A 22,469-nucleotide genomic window follows, 5' to 3' on the forward strand; every position below is an offset into this window, starting at 1 on the left:
ATATATTTTGGCATTTTGAAATCTGAATTGGAAATAAAAGTCTATTTTTAAAACTGACATTCAAATTCATAAATACCAAAACATTTAGTTTAATATTGTTAAATTATTATTATCAAATTATAGGATAAAATATAAAATCTATAAAACATAATAATAAAGTTAGATTTGCCAAAGTATTCAAAATGGTTTTTTGATATCAGGACATCAAGAGAGGATCTTAAAAAGTTTATCTTTTCCTAAACATTACTGCTCTTTTGAAGTGAAACACTGAAATCATCAGAGTAGAGTAAGAAAATTTCAATAGCTAATAATTACATGTTTACATGTTGCCAGCTATTATTTCATTGAAATAAATGTATTCCTCTAAACCATTCAGATTTTGTTGCACCTGTATTTTTCTTAGGAAAAAAAAATCCACTTCCAAATTTTCAGTGGTTCTACCATAGATGTTGATTAGCCTTAAAAACATAACTCCTGTTGCAGCTGGGACTAGACCCACTGCTGAGGGAATAAAGTGTATCTATAGGGACGGTAACCTCCCCTCCCTTCTGTTACAGCGCTGCCAGTCGTGACACATGCTACCTTGGCCACTGCACAGCCCTTCAGATCCAGATGCAGCTAAATCAGTCCTGGTTACAGGTAATACGCAGTGTCCTCCACACATCAAAAGCAAAGCGCTGTGCACGACGCTGATGCCAAAGACAGGTTTAAACCTTCACAGCAGTAGGTTGAATGGATTGCTTTGCACTGCAGCATAATGCATGCAGTGTGGGAGCACCACTCTCTGATGTTAGCAAAAGTTGGACTAACAGTTCTGTGCTTATGAGCCTGATTATTCTTTTAATGTTGTACAATGTTATACCACCATTGATGTCGGTGGTGTTATTCTTGATTTTCTTGGGGAAAGAATCACACACATATGAAAACAAAATGCCATCTATTATGCTTTTATAATCCAATTGTATTGTAAAACCACATTGCAAAGATTAATTTTATCCACTAGGATTGATGTGGTACTTCTTATCTTTAGTTTTCTAACTATTAGTTTTCATTGTGGTTTATGCTAATGACAATTACTTGGATTCATTTGTTACTTTTACATGACAGAGTTGTTGGGGTTTTTTTAGCATTATGTCCAAAGCAACTAGAATGTAGTACAAATGCCTCTTACGTGTAGCTACAAATGGAAAGAAACAGCCATCACAATCATAATCAGTCTTAACTAATTCTGCAGGCTCGTATCCGTCTGGAAAAAGCCTAGGTCCAACTCTTGAAGCTCTTTCCCCATCAAAATTCCCACTGAAGCCAAGAGGTTGTATCACAACACTGGCCAAAACAAGAGGGTCGGCTCAGATGTTAGTATATCAAGCACGAACAATTCTCGTCCCTACTCACTCTGCTCGCAGTGCTTCCCCATGAACCCTGTGCGGCAGGTGCACTGCCCACTGATGTGGTCGCAGTCGGCTCCGTTCTGACATTGGCATATCAATGCACAGTCCTTCCCATAAAAACCTAGGGGACATCCTGCAATACAAGGAGGGGGAGGGGAAAAGGAGTGAAACAACCGCTCTAGAAATAAAATGCAAATATTCTGGTTAAGTATGTTATTGAGAAGTCATTTCTGTAGCCCCGCCACTCAACATGGCATTCTATAAACACAATAGATCAAGACCTACCCTACTTTAAGTGGTTTAAAACACACATTAGGCAAAAACTACAAAAAAATGAGGTTGGGAAATTGTGCAGACAGCAGATGTTCAGAAGAAGGCAGCAAGAAAGGCTCCTCGAAGAAATGGGTTTAGGAAGATATTTGAAGGAGGAGAAAGAGGGCAGTCTGTGAACCAGAGCAGGGAGTCTGTTCAGTGATGAATGAACCTTTGGACATATTTTCTGCACAGTTGATGTTGAAGCATAAAAAAAGAAAAATAATAACATATTGTATCTCAGCTCCTCACAAAGATACCATTTCAGTATGAAGAAGACATATCACCGCAAAGAGATCATTATTCACCAGCAGGAAGCAAAATAACCATGATAGCTGACAGCTGAACCAGTATAGTGAATGTCTTCCAGAGCTGCATCCACATGGCCCTATAATATATCTGTTATTTCCTGCCACTATGACATTATTCAGTTGAAAAAGGAGAGTTCTGATTTTATGAAAAATGTGTATTTAAACACTGAATGCAAAACACAGTTAGCAGTCTTATGTTTCTTGAGTTCAAAGATAATGGTTGTGCCCAGATTACAGGCAGTGGGGGGTGCCTGGATTGAAGATAAACCAAACTGAAGCTGTAATATGATAAAGATAAGAAGCCAACTTTATCTATCTCTAACAAATGTTTATTTCTCAAACTTTGTATGAACTCTTACCCAGCATATAATGAGTGCCATATACCTACACCCAGTCACTGCACTGCTTGTACTTTTATTTTAATAAAAAGCTCTTGGAAAAAAAAATCAGTATTAATGTATTAATTACATGAAGAAAATTCCAAAACAAATTATAACATTACAGTCTAGTGAAGTTAACTTTCTAAGTTCCAAATAAAATAGCTTCTATATCAGTATTTGAATCACAGGTGCTGAGCTAGAGCTGTTGTTGCAATTGCCCCCGGGAGGTAGCAATTACAGATACGAGATATACTGTACGATCACTTTGCAGTGACAACAGGGACTGTGCCTCAGTAGACCACAGCCACAGCTAAGCTAGAAGCTATTCTCATGGCTTCAGTCAGCTCTGTGTTATCTTACAGTCTTGGTTGTTGGTCCCTGCTGCTAGAGTACTTCTTGGGGAGGTTTCAGAGAGGGAATGAGTTAGACGGTACTGTCATCCCACCCTGTGGGGAATGCCTGCAGAGCTGACACCATCCAAGCTACGGACTGCAGCCATAACTGTGCATCTGCAGTGATAGCATCTGAATGTCAGAGTCATTCATTCTGCATGTGCACATGACAGTTTTCCACAGGGATGCCTGGCTGTGGCCAGAAGTTGCCTTCCTCTGAAGGAAAGCTAAAGAGGAGCCCGAATGTAGTGGCCAGCACTCTTCCAGTGCTTATACAGGGGCCTCCCCTGCAACCATGGAGGTAATGTGTTACATCTTCTGGATTAAAAAAGGTTCAGCAGCATGGGAAGAAATCAATGAATAAAGTGTGAAAATAGTGAAGGAAAATTCTGTCACTGATTTGTAGACTTAAGAACAGATAACAAAAGTCACTCACGTTGTGTACAGTAAAGGCCAGTCCATCCTGGGGTACATTTGCACTCCCCATCATAGGCACTGCAGTAAGCTCCATTATGGCAGTTGCATGTGTGGATGCAGTTCGGACCCCAGTGGGAAGGTGGGCAAGCTAAAACAACCCAGAGCAATTAATTAATCTCAAATGACAAAGATCCTTGATACCCATGAATAGAGCTGCTTATGTTCATATGAGCACTGCTTCTTTTGGGGTTTGTTGTTTTTCTTTTAAATGCATTTTTTGGGCTGCTCCATTCTGAGCAAATAGCCACAGATTCTTTTTTTTTAACTAAGGAATTATTTTACTCTAGATAAAAAGTGCTGAAAAAGATTAAATGTGTGAAAGAAACCAGTGATACATACTTGATAGTAACTAGGACACTCATACCAGCTTTCTCATAGAGAAAGCCATGTAACTTTCCTTTCTTAATTTATTTTCAATCTGCAAACAGTTCAACTGAGCACAGTCAAGGGGATAAGCCTTTTAAGCCTCAAAAGTGAAGGAGAACAAACAAACCTTCTCAAAAGAGAAGGCTGAAACACATCTTACAGCCTATAGGTTTAGACCCTATATTAAGCTTACTTCTTGTATTTCCACTGTTAGATTCTACATAATTGCCTAAATGTGGTGCATATAATCAGGACTGTACCTTAATCAGGTTAACTCAGTTGCTTCCGTGGGTCCGTTAATCAATATAATATTTCTAAAAAACAAGTCATTATCTATAAAGTGGAGATTTTTTTCACTCACAATCATGTCAACACGTTATGAGATAGAATTTTACTGACTGCTTTGAAAATGTCATGGTGAATGAATTTGATATTATGTGCTGCCATTAGAATAGTGAAGTGGTTCCAAAATGCTAATTACTATTCAGAGACAGCAAAAGATAATTTTCTTCATGTCAGAATATCACTAAGTACAGAGGGTACTCTAAGAACAGCCCCTTTCTGTTCAGTAGGATTCACATCTTGAGGTTTTTATTTGTTTCTTTAGTGAAAAGATGCATAATTTAAAAATAGTTTTGTGGAAGTACAACATGAGTATTTCATAGGAGAGAAGAAACAGGTCAGAGAAGGAAGCCTTAGCTTTATTCCTGTGTAAGTTTAAAAAGGCTGATAACTCCTTATTGTTGTGTACTGATTTGGTTGTCCAGGGACCTATCTGAGAGCAATAAAAACTCTTGAATCCTTTAACTGTTTGCATAATGACTCATCTATGTGTGGGCTGTATTTTTGCAAAGTGTTATCTTTGCCCAAATTTCACTTCATTAAGAAATATACTATGGTGTATTGAAAAAAAGTACTAAAGTTGTTTTTTGTTGTTTCCACTTCAGTTGTGCCTTATAATGATTTTTATTATTGTTTTTTGTTTGAAATTAGTGATCAGCTAAGAAGGAATGTAAATCACATACAGACGAAAGGTTAGAAGTTTCAAAAAGGTCGCTAGTTCCAAAAGAAATTAATGGAATCATTATTTTCCATGTGAACGAAAGGCCTTTATACAAAGCAAATAAACTTCCTCTGTTACGGTCCATGAGCACAGCTTCAATAGACGCTTCCATTCATATTGCTGGCACCATTTTCTTGTTATTGATTCAGTGAGTAAGTCCCTCCTCCTCCTAAATACCCCTATTCTGCTACTCTCCCAACTACCTACTTATTCTACCATAAAAACAGGGACCTTTGTTGCTGCTGGCTTCCACAGGAATAGGCCCAAGATTTATTTTGGTATCATATTGAGTTGTGCATGCTAATCACTTCACAGAATTCAGCCAGCAAAGGGGTTTTTCCAAATTGACCAGATGTTACATTGCACTGGTACAGAGCCAGTTAACCTGGACCAGGCAAACTGTAAATGATATAAACCAATGAGGCATGTTATTAGGAAATGCACCTCCCTGGAAACCCCAGCACGCTGTCTTTTCAATTTTGACGTATCAGGGTCTGGTACAGCTTCTTTTATTCATAAAAATGGGTTGACTGAACTTTTGGCATGCATGTGTTTCAGACTGTGTGGATTTTGGTACCTTGTGAGAATTTTATTTCAGATATTTCTTTCCTGTCATTAGTAATTTGCATAGACCCAGCAAGGCATCTAGTGAATGCCTAATTATTTAATAAAATAACTCTATGAAATGTAATAAAACTAGGGCCTAGCCCTTCTCCTTTTTAAGTCAACAACAAAGTCTTCACTGAGTTTAGCATACTAAGACAATACTCATCGAGTGAGGTAGTATGACACTAAAAATGTGTATCTGTGAAACATTTATAAAAGGAAGAAAGAGAAAAATCCATCAAAAAGTTATAAGCACTTAAAAAAAGTCACAGTGAAAAATTTCTCAACAAAATGTTCAAATGTTTAACAAGAATAAGGATGGTATTGCAGCCAGAGCACTAACTTGTATCTGAGAAAATCTTGGCTTTGTTCTGAGCCTTGCCAGTAGCTCTCTATGCAACTGTAGTAAGAAAAAACACCCTGTATTTCAGTGCCTCAGCTTCTTATTTGTAAAATAATACCTCTGCTATTCATAAGACTGTCATGAGGATACAAGCCCTGAGATGTTCACAACACTACTGCGGTAAGACTAAATTATTAATTTAGATAATAACAGACAAGCAAGATAATTTAGCAAAACAAACAGATAATTTAGCTAATTACAGACAAGCAAACAAGAGGTCAAGAACCCTCTCTGCAATGCAAGATTCATCAAGTCACAGACTTTTTCATGTTGGAAGAGACCTCTCGCATCACCTAGTCCAACACCCTACTCAAAGGATTTTCAACAATGATAATTTCACAGCCTCCTCCAGGCTGGAGACTTCAGAGCCTCTCTGGACTGTTGCTGTGCTTGACCACTCTCACAGTAAGAAATTTTTTTTCTTGTATCTAGTAAAAGTCACCCTTGCTGCAACCTGTGAGCATTGCCTCTTGTATTTTCACAGTGCACTTCTGAAACAACCCTTCTTTGGGCAGTGGAAGACTGAAAATTTATCCCTCCTGTTGTATGCTCCAGCCCACTTATTAGAAAAATCATAGTGCAAACGTGTTTCTGATAGTGCTGATGAAATGCAGAAGAGTTTAAGATATCTTCGTTATATACCATGAAGTCCTCATTTCTGACTTAGTGTTTCTTTACCAAAAGGTAGAGAATTTAAATAGCCGAACCCTGATTAATTAAGAATAAAGGAAAAAAAAAGCTGATACTTACGCTGAGAGCAGTCACTACCAATCCAGCCAGGGTAACACTGACAGGATCTATCAATAGGATTACACGTTCCATTATTGGTACAGGTGCATATTCCAATGCAGTTTTTGCCAAATCTGCCACTGGGACATACTGAGAACAAGTTGTCAGAATTAGAACTCCTTAGTAATCAGAACAAGATTGTATTTTCTTTATTTCAAGAGAAAGCAACTGATACTTGGATCAAGAAACGTATTGCTTAGTATAACGTTAAAGTAAGGCATTATAAATTCTGGTAAGCCCATTATACATACTCATTATACAAATAATACAAATAAGAATACAGTGGGTTTCATACTTAAGGATCAAATGTACAAACAGCTTAAACCTGCTTAAGATTCCTAATTTATAAACTGCACATACTACAACAAGCTATTTTTGGTTTTACAGTTTCCAGGTGATGGAATGAAAATTATTACAGTGCTTGGTCTCTGCATCCCACAGAGTCTTTATCACAACTTGTACCTTCATTACAGAGGGCTCCTGTAAATCCAGGTAAGCAGTCACATAAGCCAGTAATATGGTGGCAGGGACCGCTACTGTGTACACACTGGGGGCATGTCTGGCTGCAGCGGTGTCCATAAAACCCAGGGGAACAAACTGGAATCAGAAAGAACAGATTGTCATTGCATCCTGCACTTTCTATACAGCCGTGAACTACTCTTCAGTGCACTTATTCCTGACTTTGAATTAGCTCTGCTTTCTAAATACACAAGAGTTGCAATGGTCATTGTTATTATTCATACAGTTCAATGCTTTACACTCACGAAACGAGATTTGCTCATCGTCCTCAAGGGTTTACTATATTCTTGTTACTAATGACTTAGTTGACATTCTATTACTTGTCAGGCCACACTGTACTTGGGTTATGTTTGAAATGCATATATACTTTATATATTATACGCTATACATTATATGTTCTCTACAACATGAACATCTTTTAAAGCATACTTGAAGAAAAGTAATTTAAAAAAATAGAGTGGATAGTTTTATCTGTAGATGAGTAGGGTCATCTTAGACCTTGACTCCTTATGTGTTTCCTAACTTGGAACAGAAATAGCCATTACTTCACTGAGAAAAATGTACAAAAGTTTTCCAATCTTTTTTCTGTAGATGAGTAGGGTCATATCTTAGCCCGACTCCTTATGTGTTTCCTAACTTGGAACAGAAATAGCCATTACTTCACTGAGAAAAATGTACAAAAGTTTTCCAGTCATCCTTTCATTTAGGTACTCACTGTACTCATTACATGGTACAGACAGCTATGCATCACCTAACTTTTAGAGAACCTGAGACCAGAAATACAGAGTCATCCATTAATTCTCATGCTAAAGGCACTAGTTTCTTAAAAAAAAGCAAAGAAAAGGGGAAAAAAAAAAAAGCTGTTGCATAAAATCTCCTTCTTTGTTGCTCTAATCCCTTTTGGCATCTATTTCCTGATAAATTAGAATATTAGGTAATGCATCAACAGAAATACCTGTTGCACAGCAGCAATTAGCACTGATGAAAAGTAACTTGGAATCTTTTCAATATTTTAATTTCATTCAAGATTCAGTCTTTTAATTATACACTTGATACAAGTTATGTGTCCAGATCTCTATAGAGAGATTAACTTTTCCAAGTGAAACAGTGCCAAAAGGTCTTCCTGTTTACTGAAAAGGCACTTTCTGACTGGGATCCAAATTATTCGTATGACCTTTGTCTTCCCGGCCTCCAGACCGTGCATCAGAGAGGGGCTCTGAGAGCCACCGGACTGGAAGCCTCTTGTCCAGGTTACAGGCACAGTTCCAAAACACAGGGAACATTTTTACATGTAGTGTTACCCTTAGTCTGCCTTTGGATTAACTGATTAACTGATTAACTGCAAGGCCTTTAGAGATTAGATAGTGAGAATAATTACTGCACTTAGTTAGAAATGCTTAAGGAATACTAATGACACACTAATGTGGGATTTAGTAGTGCCATAGGCAATCACATTCTTCAGCTTGAAATCTTGCCATTCCTGGACTGTTTGGACTTCATCCTCCTCTGATTCTCCTTCTACCTTCTAGTAATCATTTCATGTCGTCTCCTGCCTTTCGAGCCTCTTTTGGAGGACCTAGTAGCATCTCCGCTTGGCCTTACACCACCTACTTCTTGACCTTGTTTCTGGGAGACCTCCTCTGAAAACACGGCTACCCTCCAAGTGCAGAGGACTCACATTTCTCTTCTCTGAACACCTTCCTCTCACACCTTCAAAAATTCAAACTGAAGACAGCTAGACTGCTGGCAAACTGTGACAAACCTTCTTGGGAAGGTAAATATTTTGCACATCAACTTATTTTTGCCTCCTTGTTTCTGGTATAATTTGCCTCAGTTCATCTGTATCTCTCATTATACCATTTTTTATACCAAATTATAACATTTAAATTTTACAGAGAGAAATTTTTCAAATGCAACTATGGGTACCTATGATATCCTCTACTTACTGTGAGGCCTGATCTCACTAGCCATTCTTTGCTGCTTCAAAATAAGTGTTAAAAAAATGCAATAATTAAGCCAATGATTCCTACCAGACTCAACGGGAAGCTAAGGTTTCTAGCTTCTGAAACTCATGCATGTTTTATTTACCTACCAAAATATGTATTACAAAATTAATGTGCATCAATCACCTTTGGAAATGCTTGCCGTTAGAATGGAATCCCCTACTAAATTTCTTAGAAAGTCATGTGCATAATGACATCACGGCAAGGACAGTGAATACAAGTAAAGTTGTACCATAAAAAGAAAAGCACTACTAGTTGGAAATATTTGTTAATTTCAGATAACATTTATTTCTGTATATTCATACCTTTTGACAAAATGTCCAATCAAGGAGTGTTTCATAGTACTTCATACTACAATTAGCAAAGCATTATGATATTATATCATATGTATTCCAAGTAAGGGAGGGAGGAACAGGTATTTTAAAGCATTTATTTTGTCCTTACTTCTCTGACAAGTGGTGCCTCTGTATCCTGGTGCACACTCACAGATTCCATCATCTGGAGAGCAGGATGCTCCATTTTTGCAGTAACAAGGCAATGAGCAATTTGGACCCCACTGTCCCTCAGCGCACACACTGTCACAGTGAATGCCTGCAACCATAAATAAACAAAACTGTCAGCCTTTGTAAAGAACTCTTATGTGTAGTTAGTTTAAACCTTTGGTCCTCAGAGGACTCATTTTTAAAACGCAGCTCACAAAACCTGTTTATGAAAATATCACTAACATCAGAAAAACAGAACAAGAACAAGGTAAACTTGCATCTCTGCTCCTGCCTTCCCCCAGAACAGTGAATTTCTTTTGTATTCCAGTTTTGATGAGATGTACATAAGGGCTGATCCTGAGTTCTGTTAACAGGAAAGCACTTCTGCAGATTTACATGGAACATGAGCTCCATGGGATGCTACCTCCAGGCTTCCTGCCTGCCGACACTTTAAGATCTACAAAGATGAATGCAAACCTCTCAATAGTATAAAGAGTTCCATAATTTTCCAAGACCTTTATGCATATAAAAATTTAAAAATGTCTTTTATTCCTCTCACTTTCACCACTGGTATCAATAAAGAGAATCGAAAGTAGAAAGTAGTTCAAATGCAGCAAAATAATGACTTTTGCTTCCTCCATAATGGCTGTTTCAAAACAGCAAAAGCTTATTTTCAAATTTTATGTTAGGGAAATGCATGATAAAAGGTATTGCAGAAACTTTTCCTTCTGAATGTAAAAATTCTTAAGGTCTGACATAATTTTGTGTAATAATGGGGTGCAGGACACAGAATGATTTCTAATTAGTGGTGAGCTGATTACTGCTAAGCCTCATACCAAATGGAAAAATGTAGTGCGCACAAAGGGTTTCCAAACACACCATGTGAGCATTCCAAAATGCTTAGCTGCAACAGTGTTAAGGATGCTGGTCAGTAAGTGCTTTGTCTAACCATTTTTGGCATAAAATTGATTATAAAATGGCCACAACCTGAACCCCTATACATAAATCATAATACAAACCACTAATCATAATCATCCAATCATGGGATGGGTTTTTTCTTTGCAATGCAGCAACATTAAATATAACTTTCCTGTTTGTTTTTTCCATTATCTGCTTTTTGAAAAGCATGCTGCATGTTAAATGCCAGCAGGCACCACTGTGGAACTCAGACCGTATTGTGTCTACAGTACTTTGCATTAACAATTAAGTATTATTATAGTGCCTCTACTGAATGAAGCCCTTCGCTAAGGGAAAAGTGGACTGAATCCAACCACAAGCATGTCTTGCTTTGTAAGTATTTCCAGCAAAATATGCCACAGGTTCATGGGCTGCCAGAGTCCTAAAAAAGCAAAAGTTTCACATGTGACAAGAAAAAAATCTTTTAACTTTGAAGAGCAAAACCAACTGTTCATAACAATACTGAAAAACAATTACACTGTTTACTGATAGACAGACTCAAAGGTGATTCCTCAACCCCCACAGCATGTGCCTTGTAAAGCTGCCTATATCCAAAGACTAACTCTCTAATTAGAGGAAAGGTGAATCTCCAGACTCACAAATTGTTTATTTCTCTGCAAGACAATCAGCAGATTGAATGATCAAATATGTGGTTCAACAGATTGCACCAACTAATGCCAGCAAGAGAGAAAACACTTGCCTTTTAGAATCCAGATGCTAACCAGCAGCAGACAGTACACGGGCCACCTAAAAGCCCAAATTGTACAATGACCATTGGTTAATACTGACCTAAAACAAATTTATTGTCAAAAAATGAAAGGCTTCCTATATTATTACTTTTTCATTTTTGCCTGCATAGGCAATGTCATTCTCCTATCTTCAACTACATTTGAGAGGCAGTGTAGACTTGCTTCTCAGTAGCCTGGGTCAACTTTTTCATTAACTCCTTATCTGTGGATAAACAGATAAAAGAGAGTGGTTTGATTTTGAGAGATGCTGATGCACATGAGCAGGATGAGATCACAGCATTTTTTTTAGAAACAAGACCACTTATTTCAGATGCATAAGATTGCTCTGCTTGAGGTTCACAAATTGGAGAACTTGGGTTTGTAAATCTGTGAAAGCATGAGCAGACACATGCAGAGGATTTCAGAATTGAGCCTGGCATTGTGTTCATGTGAGTGTTATCTATCATATCATACATAGCTTCACTCAGTGAACTCTGCTAGAGAAAAGACATTTTTCACAGAGTCTTAATGGGTTTCAGTGGTGTTCAGTATACAATGGTCACTATTAACAAGTCAGCGGTTGCCAACAGTTACCATAGTGCATTATGTGAGATTATGTAGACCAGTGACATACAATAACACCAGGCTCAATTATATCGTCTTGATCTGTGCACAGAGGATGCTTTATGACAGCATGGTGTCAAAGGGTGATATTGGGCACACTGGGATAGAAAAGACAATGGGCCCCATGCTGCATAGAGCCACGATACTTAAAAAAGCCAACAACTACCATTAAAAATGAAAAAGGAAAAAGTTCCTCCAGTACACATCAGGAAAAATTATCCATTAGGGAAACTGAAAAAATTACCTTTTCTTTCCCACTGTCACCCCTTATAAGGAGGTAGTCAGCTGAAGAATGATATCCCTCTACTTAGCAAAGAAACAGTGTATCCTAAATATCACTGAATAATAATTATGATGATTTAACACACTGAAAGAGTGCTGAATATTACTTCTGTTTCACTACAAAAGGAATTTTATTCACTATTGATCATAAGCAAAAGCAATTTTACTCCTCTGTGTCAAGAATGAATCTAGCAAAGCAGAAATACTAATTCATTTAGTGATTTACTGCATCTCTACTTATAAAAATAGTTTTAAACCTCACTCATTCACTGTTATTTAGATAAGTTCATAAGGCACTTAAAAATGAGAAACTGAGTTTCACATCTTATAGCTGTAAAAATCAAGTATGTGTATTTTCGAGAAAGTATAGGTTAGAAATATTAAAAGGATTAAAAAATAAAAAAAGAATCCTCCAGACTTTGATGCTTTATATGAAATTTCAGCAAAGAAAGCTATGCTTTTATAGAAAAGCTAGAAATCAGTGAGGAAAAAGAAACATTTTTACTACAACTTACAAAGCTTAGACTCAGCTTTTACAACAATGGTATCAACAGTGTACTGGCCTATGATTGCCACAATTTCAAGCGAGTATTAGTCTCATGCAATAAAATTGTTTTTGATAAGTTTTCATGTTGATTTTGATACTGATAAGGATATCTGCGAGGAAATGTTTTTGCCAGAGCTATGAACAAAGAGCTCTTTGATGGCCTTCACAAGTTGCTAGGCAATAGCTGAATGGTCATGATAAACTTCAGCTAAGCTGCTCTGAAGAAATGCTCATGCATTTAATGCCCAGTGCTTTATGCTGGGGGCCTCACATCTAAATCAGCATTCCCCCAGCATTCGTAATTGCATGAATGAAGTAAATAATTCTTTAGGGATACAAGTGTTTCTGCCCATGCTAGCAGAGTGTTTACATACTCCTTATGCTATATTTTTAAGTTGAGACTCAATGATCCATCCAAGTCAAATCAACAGAGAGGTAATTTGTTTTAGCAATCGGAGGGGAAAAAAATCTACCAATTATTTCTTATGATCTTCCCAAGCAAATTTGCTATTGGACTAAGTGCTATTTTCCAGCTTATTGCATTTCCATTAGTCTGATAAAAAGTTATCCAGATTTCAAAAAGAATTATTTTTTTCATAAAGAACATGTATTCGCTATACAATTTATCTTCACAACACATGGAACTTTCTAGTATAGTCTCCCAGAATTAAAACCTATTTGTATATTCGTGTATTTCCCATATGTCAGACCTACATTAGATATACAACAGCCTAAACAAGAGAAGGATCAAGCCCTCAAAACTTGGGGAAATCTTGGTGTCATTAAAGCTAATGATCCATTTCCATTATGGTCCAAGATCTCACCCTTCATATTTGAAAGAAACAAAACACTAGATAACTTCTGTTCAAGGAAGCTGAGACTTCTGATGGTGAGACTTGCTTCCTTACTTCTCCGTCAAATGATGGATGAACAGCCCAAAGAAAGGGGAGAAACAGCACGGGGAAGAGGTGAAAAACATTATAGGCACTATTTAGAAGTACCCTCATTGTCTTTAAAGGAAGCGAAGTACCTTGCTCCCTAGCTGAAGATAGCCAGAAGACTAAATAAAAGGGTCTTAAATTAAGGAGCTAATGAAAGGATCAAACATTTTTCTCTAGCAGTTCAGACTGCTGCTTCTTCACTGCTGCTGCAGGAGAATTTGTACCCGCGAGTTTTGGTAGGAAGACAGCTACAAAAGCTTGTCAACAAAAACAGTGCTTTATCAGAGTTTGAAGGCAAACATCAGTATCTGCAAATTTTAGTGGAAGAACCACTTTTGAGATATCCCCAGTATCTTTCTGAAGGCCATACTGTTGCTACATACTGTCATCCACTCTAGTGGTGCTCTTCTTTTCATCTACCACGTTTTAGGTACCCGCAAGAAAATAATACTTCTCCTTTTCTTACCTTCTTGATAGGTAGGAAATAAATGTACTTAATATACTGATTTAAAGTTCTTCTTAGAATCATAGAATCATTAAGGTTGGAAAAGACCTCTAAGATCATCAAGTCCAACCGTCGACTCAACACCACCATGCCCACTAAACCATGTCCCTAAGCGCCTCATCTACACGTCTTTTAAATACTTCCGGGGATGGTGACTCAACCACTTCTCTGGGCAGACCGTTCCAATGTTTAACCACTCTTTCAGTAAAGAAATTTTTCCTCATGTCCAATGTAAACCTCCCCTGGCGCAACCTGAGGCCATTTCCTCTTGTCCTATCGCTAGTTACTTGGGAGAAGAGACCGACACCCACCTCGCTACAACCTCCTTTCAGGCAGTTGTAGAGAGCGATGAGGTCTCCCCTCAGCCTCCTTTTCTCCAGGGTAAACAGTCCCAGTTCCCTTAGCCGCTCCTCATAAGACTTGTTCTCCAGACCCCTCACCAGCCTCGTTGCCCTTCTCTGGACACGCTCCAGCACCTCAACGTCCTTCTGGTAGTGAGGGGCCCAAAACTGAACACAGTATTCGAGGCGCGGCCTCACCAGGGCCGAGTACAGGGGCACGATCACTTCCCTGCTCCTGCTGGCCACACTATTTCTGATACAGGCCAGGATGCCATTGGCCTTCTTGGCCACCTGGGCACACTGCCGGCTCATGTTCAGCCGGCTGTCAACTAGCACCCCCTTCTTCTAAATAAATTCTTCTAAATAAATTCTTCTAATACCACTTCTTCTAAAAGAGTGGCATTTCTTCCACATAAAGACCCACCAAAATGCACAGGCAATAGAGATACAGACACAGTGAAGTTCAGACGTAGGGTAGGCCAACCCTCTTATTGAAGAACTTGTCTCCCTAAGTTTGGAAAGTAAATACACCATTTATCATGACACAGTGCCCACATATGATTTCATTTTGCAGCACACTGAATATTCATCACAATGGGACCTTGTGCTTCAGGAGCCCAGGGGAAATCAGCCAAGGTGGAGGGAAACCCATGTTCTCGCAAGAGGTTCTCAGCTTAGGCGCACCGGGGCACCAGCACCATGCACGCTGTTCCAGCAGCAGCTCGTTTCTCAGACTTAAGGTGAGGGAGACCCATGACAGTACTCTTTTATATCTTTTTTCTTCTGCACAGGAGGGGAAAAATGCATACACATTAAGAGCTAAGGAGCAAGGGAGAGTTCTAGTTCATGCTTCCCAGGGGACCTGGTTATTTGCATCAGTGGGGCGGGTGTCAGATGACAGTCCTCCCTGTTATAATCCAGCAACAAATGTGCCTCTTAGAAATAATGTCAGGGGCACATGGAAAGACACAGCACTTCCTCACAGAAATAACACATCTGGTGATGGGCAATCTGACTAGCGTCAGCAGGTGTCCGGCACAGCAAAAGTCACCAACACCCTATCCGCTGCAGCATATGGATGAATACTATGCACACTGGTAAAATGTAGGCTGCTATTACTGCATCTGTCTTTTCCATAAACCAATGCTATTGTTTTGATGCAGATAGCAGACTAGTGGTATTTCATAATCCCTGGCACCGCATAACCTTTAAATTGATTTTAAAAATGTCGTATCAGTATGACATGACATTTCTTCACAAACAGAAAGGTCCAGCAGAACTGCACCCAAGAAAGCACAACAGTAACGTGTTATCAGTAACACACACACTACTATACTACAGTAATAAACAAACTGGCTGGAGAAAAACCTTTGCCCTTTTTACAATGCTTTAATGCGAAATCTCAGTTTGCAAGAATATGAATTCTCTAATCTTTTAGGCAATTTGGAAAAATTGTATTTTGACAGCTGCTTGCAGAACAGATAAGATTAAGGGATGAAATTAACAATTACCATGGTGCTTGCTGGATTGTGGTCACTGAGAGAAGCTGTAGAGGTGGCTCTTTAATGAAAGTTAACTTAAAGTTTTGGTATAAATTACTAGGAGAATTAATTATCATTACCTATTGGGGGAGTAAATTTTCTGTGTCTTTCTTCTGCTTTCTATTTTAATGGTTCTTACTCTTTTCCACTGTCTAGCTATAGCACTCCCTCCAAATGAAGAAAAGTTATTTATAAGATACAGCGAAAATGTCAAGGGACGAGAGTGTTTGGGGCAGACATCATCCTCTGCGTGGGCGAATGTTTCTCGTTTGTGCCATCCTGTCATGTGGCTCCTGGAACGTGATGGAATGGTCAGATTGCCAGGAAAAAACCATCACCCTTAACTCTTGCTTTTCTAAGCAGAATGAAGCTGCTGTATTTGGAACACTTGGTGTAAACTACAGAGAGGGTAGGATTTCTAACAGCAGTCCTATAAACAAAGTCACTTGTTTAGGATGAAAAATCTAAGTATCCTCCCAGGCAACAGAACCTACATTAAAAACAGAAACCCTAAATTAAAACAGAACCTAATTAAAACCAATTTTAATTATTCCTTGAGTTTTATAACAGCTCATGACAATGCAATAGTCAATAATTGAACTTACACTTTCATTCAAAACTAGGACCTAAGAAGCAAAAGATAATACACTGGGCATGTTAAAAAATAAAGGAAAAACTACTTAAAAAACCTAAACCATATAGCACGTTATTGTTGACCCAATGCTCAGCTGCAGCTATATCTTGAGACTAAAGTAAAGGGTAGCACGTTGGCTAGGCTGTCCTTTGGTACACGACAATAGCACTTGTGCCCACTTCAGCAGCTCGGAGCTCCCTCACTACCCGAGGGAGCATGCACCGTACGAGACCAGTGACCCCCCCTCTCCCTGTGCAGTGTGTTTCCTGTTCCCCAGCATTATGGTACAACTGTATCATGCAGCAAGGGAAAAAATCTTCCACCCTTCATTTATTTCTGCAAAGTTATATAAACTATTCCCTCTGATGAAATTCCCTGGGGAAAGTGTAGACAATTGGTCTGTTCACAGGGCTGAGAAAAATACTACATTTAAAATATCTTTTTGGAAACGATATGATTTTGGTGGCATCAAAACATCTGGGGAAGTTCACCTTGGATTCATCAATTTGTTCTTGTTGAAAAAGAAAAAAGATTCACAAGTTCACATTTTTAAGCTTCTCCAGATGTATTTATTTTTTAACACTACCCTCCCAATAGTTTTTAAAGAAATAAATCCTTCATTTGGTTAGATAAGCATTAGACTGATCCAAAATCAGTTTCTCCCTGTCTGGTTTTTTGGTAGGTAATACTAACCACCAAAAACTAGTAAGTCTGATGGTTACTTCAACAAATCTAACAGAAAAAATCTAAGCTGTTCTAACATAATTTGTTGCATTTTAGTACTTTCCTATATTTTCAAAAATCTTCCATCTGCTTCTCCACATATTATGCATACAAACATGTATATAACCTCCCTTTTTAATCCTACAATCTAATGCTATTTCTGCAATGTAACTTAACAGTACAGCTATTTGGGAACCTGTTTCTAAAGTATTCTCTCCTTCTTTTAATCATTCTAAATATAAGTATCTACACAAAGACCAGATTCCTCATGGGTATCGCTCTGACATGTGAAGTGTGGGAGGAGGATTTTTCCAGACACTGAGTATAAAGCAAACTATGCAATTTATGTCATATTGTGTGTCTAGACATCACCAACATGTTGAAACTAGTCTGTTACACACACTGTTGTGATGACATCATCCAGGGACAGATACTCAATTTTATCTATAATCACACATGAAGTCTCTTTCTAGTGAAATCTTTTTCCTTTCTAAATATGAAAACAAAGTAAGATCTCACTAAAGGCAAAAATACTGTCTCCTTTTCAATACCTGAGTTCAAGCACAGTCAAGGTTCATGCTATGCTTGAAGCCTTTGTCACATCCCAGGTTAGTTATATCACACTTGGCTAGGTAATTTCTATAACCTGTCATAAAAAGTTGCTAGATTCTTAGTATGGCCTTTCAAAACTACCTATTTTAATCTGGCTTCATTCATGAACATACTTTTGGTCTCTAATGATTTGTCTCAGTTTTAGAAAATTCACAAGATGTATTTTGAGGAGTACATCAGTAACTTGTGAACAGCTCTAACTGCCTACACCATGGTTGCTCAAGATCAGCAACTGTTCACATGTTTTTAATGTGTGTATTCTTTGCTTAATACATTTATTAATTTAACAAATCATATTTTGAGCAGAACCAAATATAAGTTTGAGAAAGTGTGTCCAGACACACACACACACACACACACAATTACCTGAAACTACCTGAAAGTAAGAACAGTTGTCAAAGGCCATTAACATAATAACAAAATAAACACAAACACAAAGTAATGTCTCACAAAATAGTAATAGATGGCATAATACTAATAGTATTTTTTCATAATTCACTCAAATAACTTTTATTATTTTTGCACTCTTGTGGTAGTCATTTCCCAGAGGTATCTGAGTGGCTGATGGTAAGTCAAGTGCGGCTCGTGGGAAGAGAATAAAACAAACAAACTCCTGGCTCAGTTAGGTGAGCGCTGGCTCTGGAAGCCTCCCTCTTTCACACTGAAAAGGGCGACAACGGGGGAGGCCCAATGGTGAGACAGGCCTTCTCAAAGAACTTGGCAGAAGCTTAATATACAGACAAATTGCACAAATAAGAAATGGGTTTGGTCTTCCAAAGCAAAGCAGGAGCCCTTCCTGCCCACGTCTGTATCCCCTACAGATTTCCACTTCCTACCCCCCAATAATCATAAAAGTCATGTTTATCTGAACAGAAAGTAGAAAAAACACCAGGTAAGCTGTAATCAACTACAACTAATCAACCTGAATTGCAGACACAGAGTATTATGTACTTTGAACAAAACGCCTGTGATCCATCTACAGAGCTACCAAAAAAAAAAAAGCATATAAAAATCAAAGTTTGGGAAAAAACTCAGTAAAGACTGTATCTGAGGAAGTCATAAGCTCCACACAAACTTTTGTGAGCACAATGATTTGCCAAACTTGTCAAATAAATTATTTGCTGCAATTGTCTGCTCACCTCCATCTACTATGTCTGGAAGCACCAGAGAAAAAAGAAAACAATTCTATCATGAACCTGCAAGTCAATTAGGAAGAATGTTAACTTATAAATGAGTGAGTGGATAATAAATAATACTAGGTTATATCTGAAATCACAAAAAAAACTCCCTTCTTTTCACAGCAGAAACATGCTTTGTTCATTTAAGTTGTGTTTTTCATGCTGACTTATTATTATTAAATGGGAAGGAGTCCATACAGAAGGGTGACATGAAATCTGACCCTTGCAACACTACAGTATCACAGTGAGACACAAAGTCCAGAACACTCTGAGAGGGGCAAACTTATAGTGTCAACTAATCCTTATTGAAGATGGAAGAGCCTTCCTGACACTTAGAGCTTAGAAATCTATGTGAGAACTAAAACTACTTCCTAGAGGTAAAGGGAACATTTCATGATAGCTTGCCCTTCTGCATAGTTCGATCATGTTTTCAAAATATCTTGCTTTCCACCAACAAGAGTGCAACAACAGTGTCAAACACAAAATTTGATGAAAAATTAATTATATATAATTCTTAAAACCACAATGGAAATGCTGGAAAAACTTTGTGAAAAAAGTGCAACAATTTTCATACAGAACAAAATATGTCCAGAGAAACTTAATTTTTTCAAAGGTTTGAGAAACTCAAATGGTAGCACAGCTTCTGCATGATTTATCCTCTTTTTGGCTTCCTGAGCAAAGCTTTCTGAGTTCCTGGATGCGATGCTTTACCTACCAAAGCTGCCAGCACAACCTTGAATATTTACAGTTATTCACCACTTTCATAAGGAATCATACTGTGGAGGCACCCAAGTTTTAAGATTTCCCCTTCTATTCCCAGTGTTCTGCAGATCCCACACTCGACAAAGTTTCCATGACTACAAATCACAGAAGGGACACAGCAGCCACAGAACTGGCCCTTTTCTCCTTCCAACCCCACATACTCCTCCTCTACCCACAAAACCGAAAGGCAAGACCAAGTCTCATTGTCCTTCATGACGGTCTCTTTTGTACCTGACCATCCCGGAAGACAGCGACAGTAACCCGTGGTGGGATGACAACCGTCCGCATGGCTGCAGTCACAGCGTTCAGCACAATCCATACCATATGTGCCGTCCTGTGGCAACAAAAAAAAACAACCCAGAGATGACGACAACTGGGAGTTAGAGGAGAACAAGTTCTGGTCAGTCCTGCCTCAAAAAGCAACCAGTTCTCTCCTGAATCCGTAATCTGCTTTCTTAATATAAAAAAGGCTTTTGGAATATTTCAGCGTCCTACATTTTCATTCTTTCATTTAAGAGGGCAAGATAAAGAATTAATTACATTCTCTTGAAAAATCCCAGACTAATGGACCCGGAGACAGTGATTCAGAACACAGTAACCCACACTATCAGAGGCTGCAATGAAAGCTTTCTTGTACTGTCCCTCTAATTTCCCTTACAGCTGAGTTCCTACTCCAGGACCTGGGGGTCCCTTGATGGGAAAGCAATTCAGTCTCCTTTCTGCCTCAGACCTTGAGCTCTCTACGTATTGGTCAAAAAGGATACCACATAAAGCCACAATTTCTAAAAAACAGTAGTAAAACATTAGATTAAAATATATCTTCAGTGTGAAGTTTATTGCATAAACAATGCAAACTGTATCACTTTCTTGTGATTAAAATCCTTCCCTCTGCACTACAGCATATACTATGTTAAAAAGAGAAGCTCTTTGGCTATGAGACAGTACACAAAACAGAATTATTTTTTGGCTATGCAACATTTTTTGAACCAACAAGAGAGATTGAAGTTACAAGTTGAACACCCCTCTTGGTGTATCCAGCTGTGCCAAAAGAGCACAGCTGATTTTCATGGAACTACATCTAAACATTTGAATTTGCCTTTCCTGCTTCTTCCATAGAAGGTGGCACAAACATGTGGGGGTAATTCCATGCAAAATAAATCTGAGAAACTGAAAAGAGCAAAATCTTTACAATTGCATTCTCAAAACAAGGCAAAGTACAACAGTAAATTGATCTTACAGAAAAAGTGTCAAAACCAAATTAAAAAACATGGAAAAAAGCCAGTATAATTTAAGGTAATACTTCTGGGGTTACCTACAGCAAAGGCAAAAAAAAGAAAAAAACATGACAGTTTTAAAACCCAATCATTTAAATTTGAGGCTAAAAGTTGGTCTCAGTCACATTAAAAATCAGAATAAAACCTGTAAGAAAATTCATCTGCTGTTCTTTGATGTTCATGCCTACATTTCTACTGAGTTCCACAGGATTTAGCTATTCAATTCCCAGTCTTTCAGGTCTAACGTAGAACAAAATCTTACATTACTTCAGTATAAGGAGCCTTTTGCTCACCTCAACGATACATTTTTATATAGAGAAAAAGAAAAGATTAGCATTTCCTTTGCATATAATCAGATTTGGAAAGAAAGGAAATCCTCAAATATGTTATTGAAAAGCGGTATTTTTAGTCTGCTATGTATTTGGACTGAAGTCCAAACTTCAGTCAGATCTTGAGTAACAATCTGGGCAGGGATACTAAGTTTCTGAAGCTATTGAAACAAATTGAAATACATTGATTTAAATAAACTCTCTGCTCAAACAAGAAAAAAATTCAGGCAACACTGGACACATTTGAATTAGTTTTCTGTTTATTCTCCTGCTCTGGAATTTTGAGGCAGAATATGCATTTGAAATATGTAAATGCTTATGGACATCATTTGACACAGACAGAGAGAGAGCAAGACAATGAGCACGGGCATGCTAAATTATCTGATATGGAAATGCTTTTAAGCATTATTTTGCTAAATTTGGAACAGTGAAGCAAATGCCATGAAACAATACCTATCTTTTTTAATAAGTCAGTTTTGGAAGAGCTAGTGGAGCTTGGGAGATCTCATCATCCTTCAGAACCAGACACTAAGTGATAAACAAAGCTGCTTTAGAAAAAAGAAAAATTAGTCTTCTGATGGAGATGCAGCGTTGGAAACACTGCATAAACGTGCACAGATGGTACTCTAATCAGCTTTCCAGAGTATTTTAGAATTTGTTTGCCACTTTTCTCACTGTATCAGTGTATGCTATACCTCATCTTAAAACCAAAAACAACCCCAAAAAAATAACTTCTGAGTATTCTGAGAGCAGTTCAACACAACAAATTTTCATTCAAAACAGAGGTGTGGTTTCCAGTCTTACTGGAAAGTAAGTTCAGCTACTCCTGTCATGTTGTTGCTCAGTAGAGCTAATCCAAACAGACAGAAGCTTGAATGTGATATGGGAGGGAATTTACAAGGTTTATGTTCAGTTCAGGTGATTCCTTTACAATTATATTAAACCAACAACCTGCTATGCAGATAGTATTGCAAAAGTGAAGAAAAGACAGTGGAGA

General features: G+C 38.0%; 1 protein-coding gene across 2 annotated transcripts in view; it reads right to left on the reverse strand.

Annotated features, from left to right (window-relative positions):
• Positions 1-22,469, reverse strand: part of MEGF10 (multiple EGF like domains 10) — an 81,922-nt gene that overhangs the window by 13,293 nt on the left and 46,160 nt on the right. For both annotated transcript variants that reach the window (XM_009278515.2, XM_009278514.2), the window contains exons 12-17: positions 20,101-20,203; positions 9,457-9,603; positions 6,953-7,087; positions 6,452-6,580; positions 3,223-3,351; positions 1,396-1,524 (exon numbers count right to left, since the gene is read on the reverse strand). In XM_009278515.2, coding sequence (XP_009276790.2) covers positions 1,396-1,524; positions 3,223-3,351; positions 6,452-6,580; positions 6,953-7,087; positions 9,457-9,603; positions 20,101-20,203 — 772 coding nt within the window. The remainder of the gene's footprint in view (positions 1-1,395; positions 1,525-3,222; positions 3,352-6,451; positions 6,581-6,952; positions 7,088-9,456; positions 9,604-20,100; positions 20,204-22,469) is intronic.

Source organism: Aptenodytes forsteri, unplaced genomic scaffold, assembly GCF_000699145.1.
Source record: "Aptenodytes forsteri isolate BGI_AS27 unplaced genomic scaffold, ASM69914v1 Scaffold402, whole genome shotgun sequence".
Classification (NCBI taxonomy): Eukaryota; Metazoa; Chordata; class Aves; order Sphenisciformes; family Spheniscidae; genus Aptenodytes; species Aptenodytes forsteri.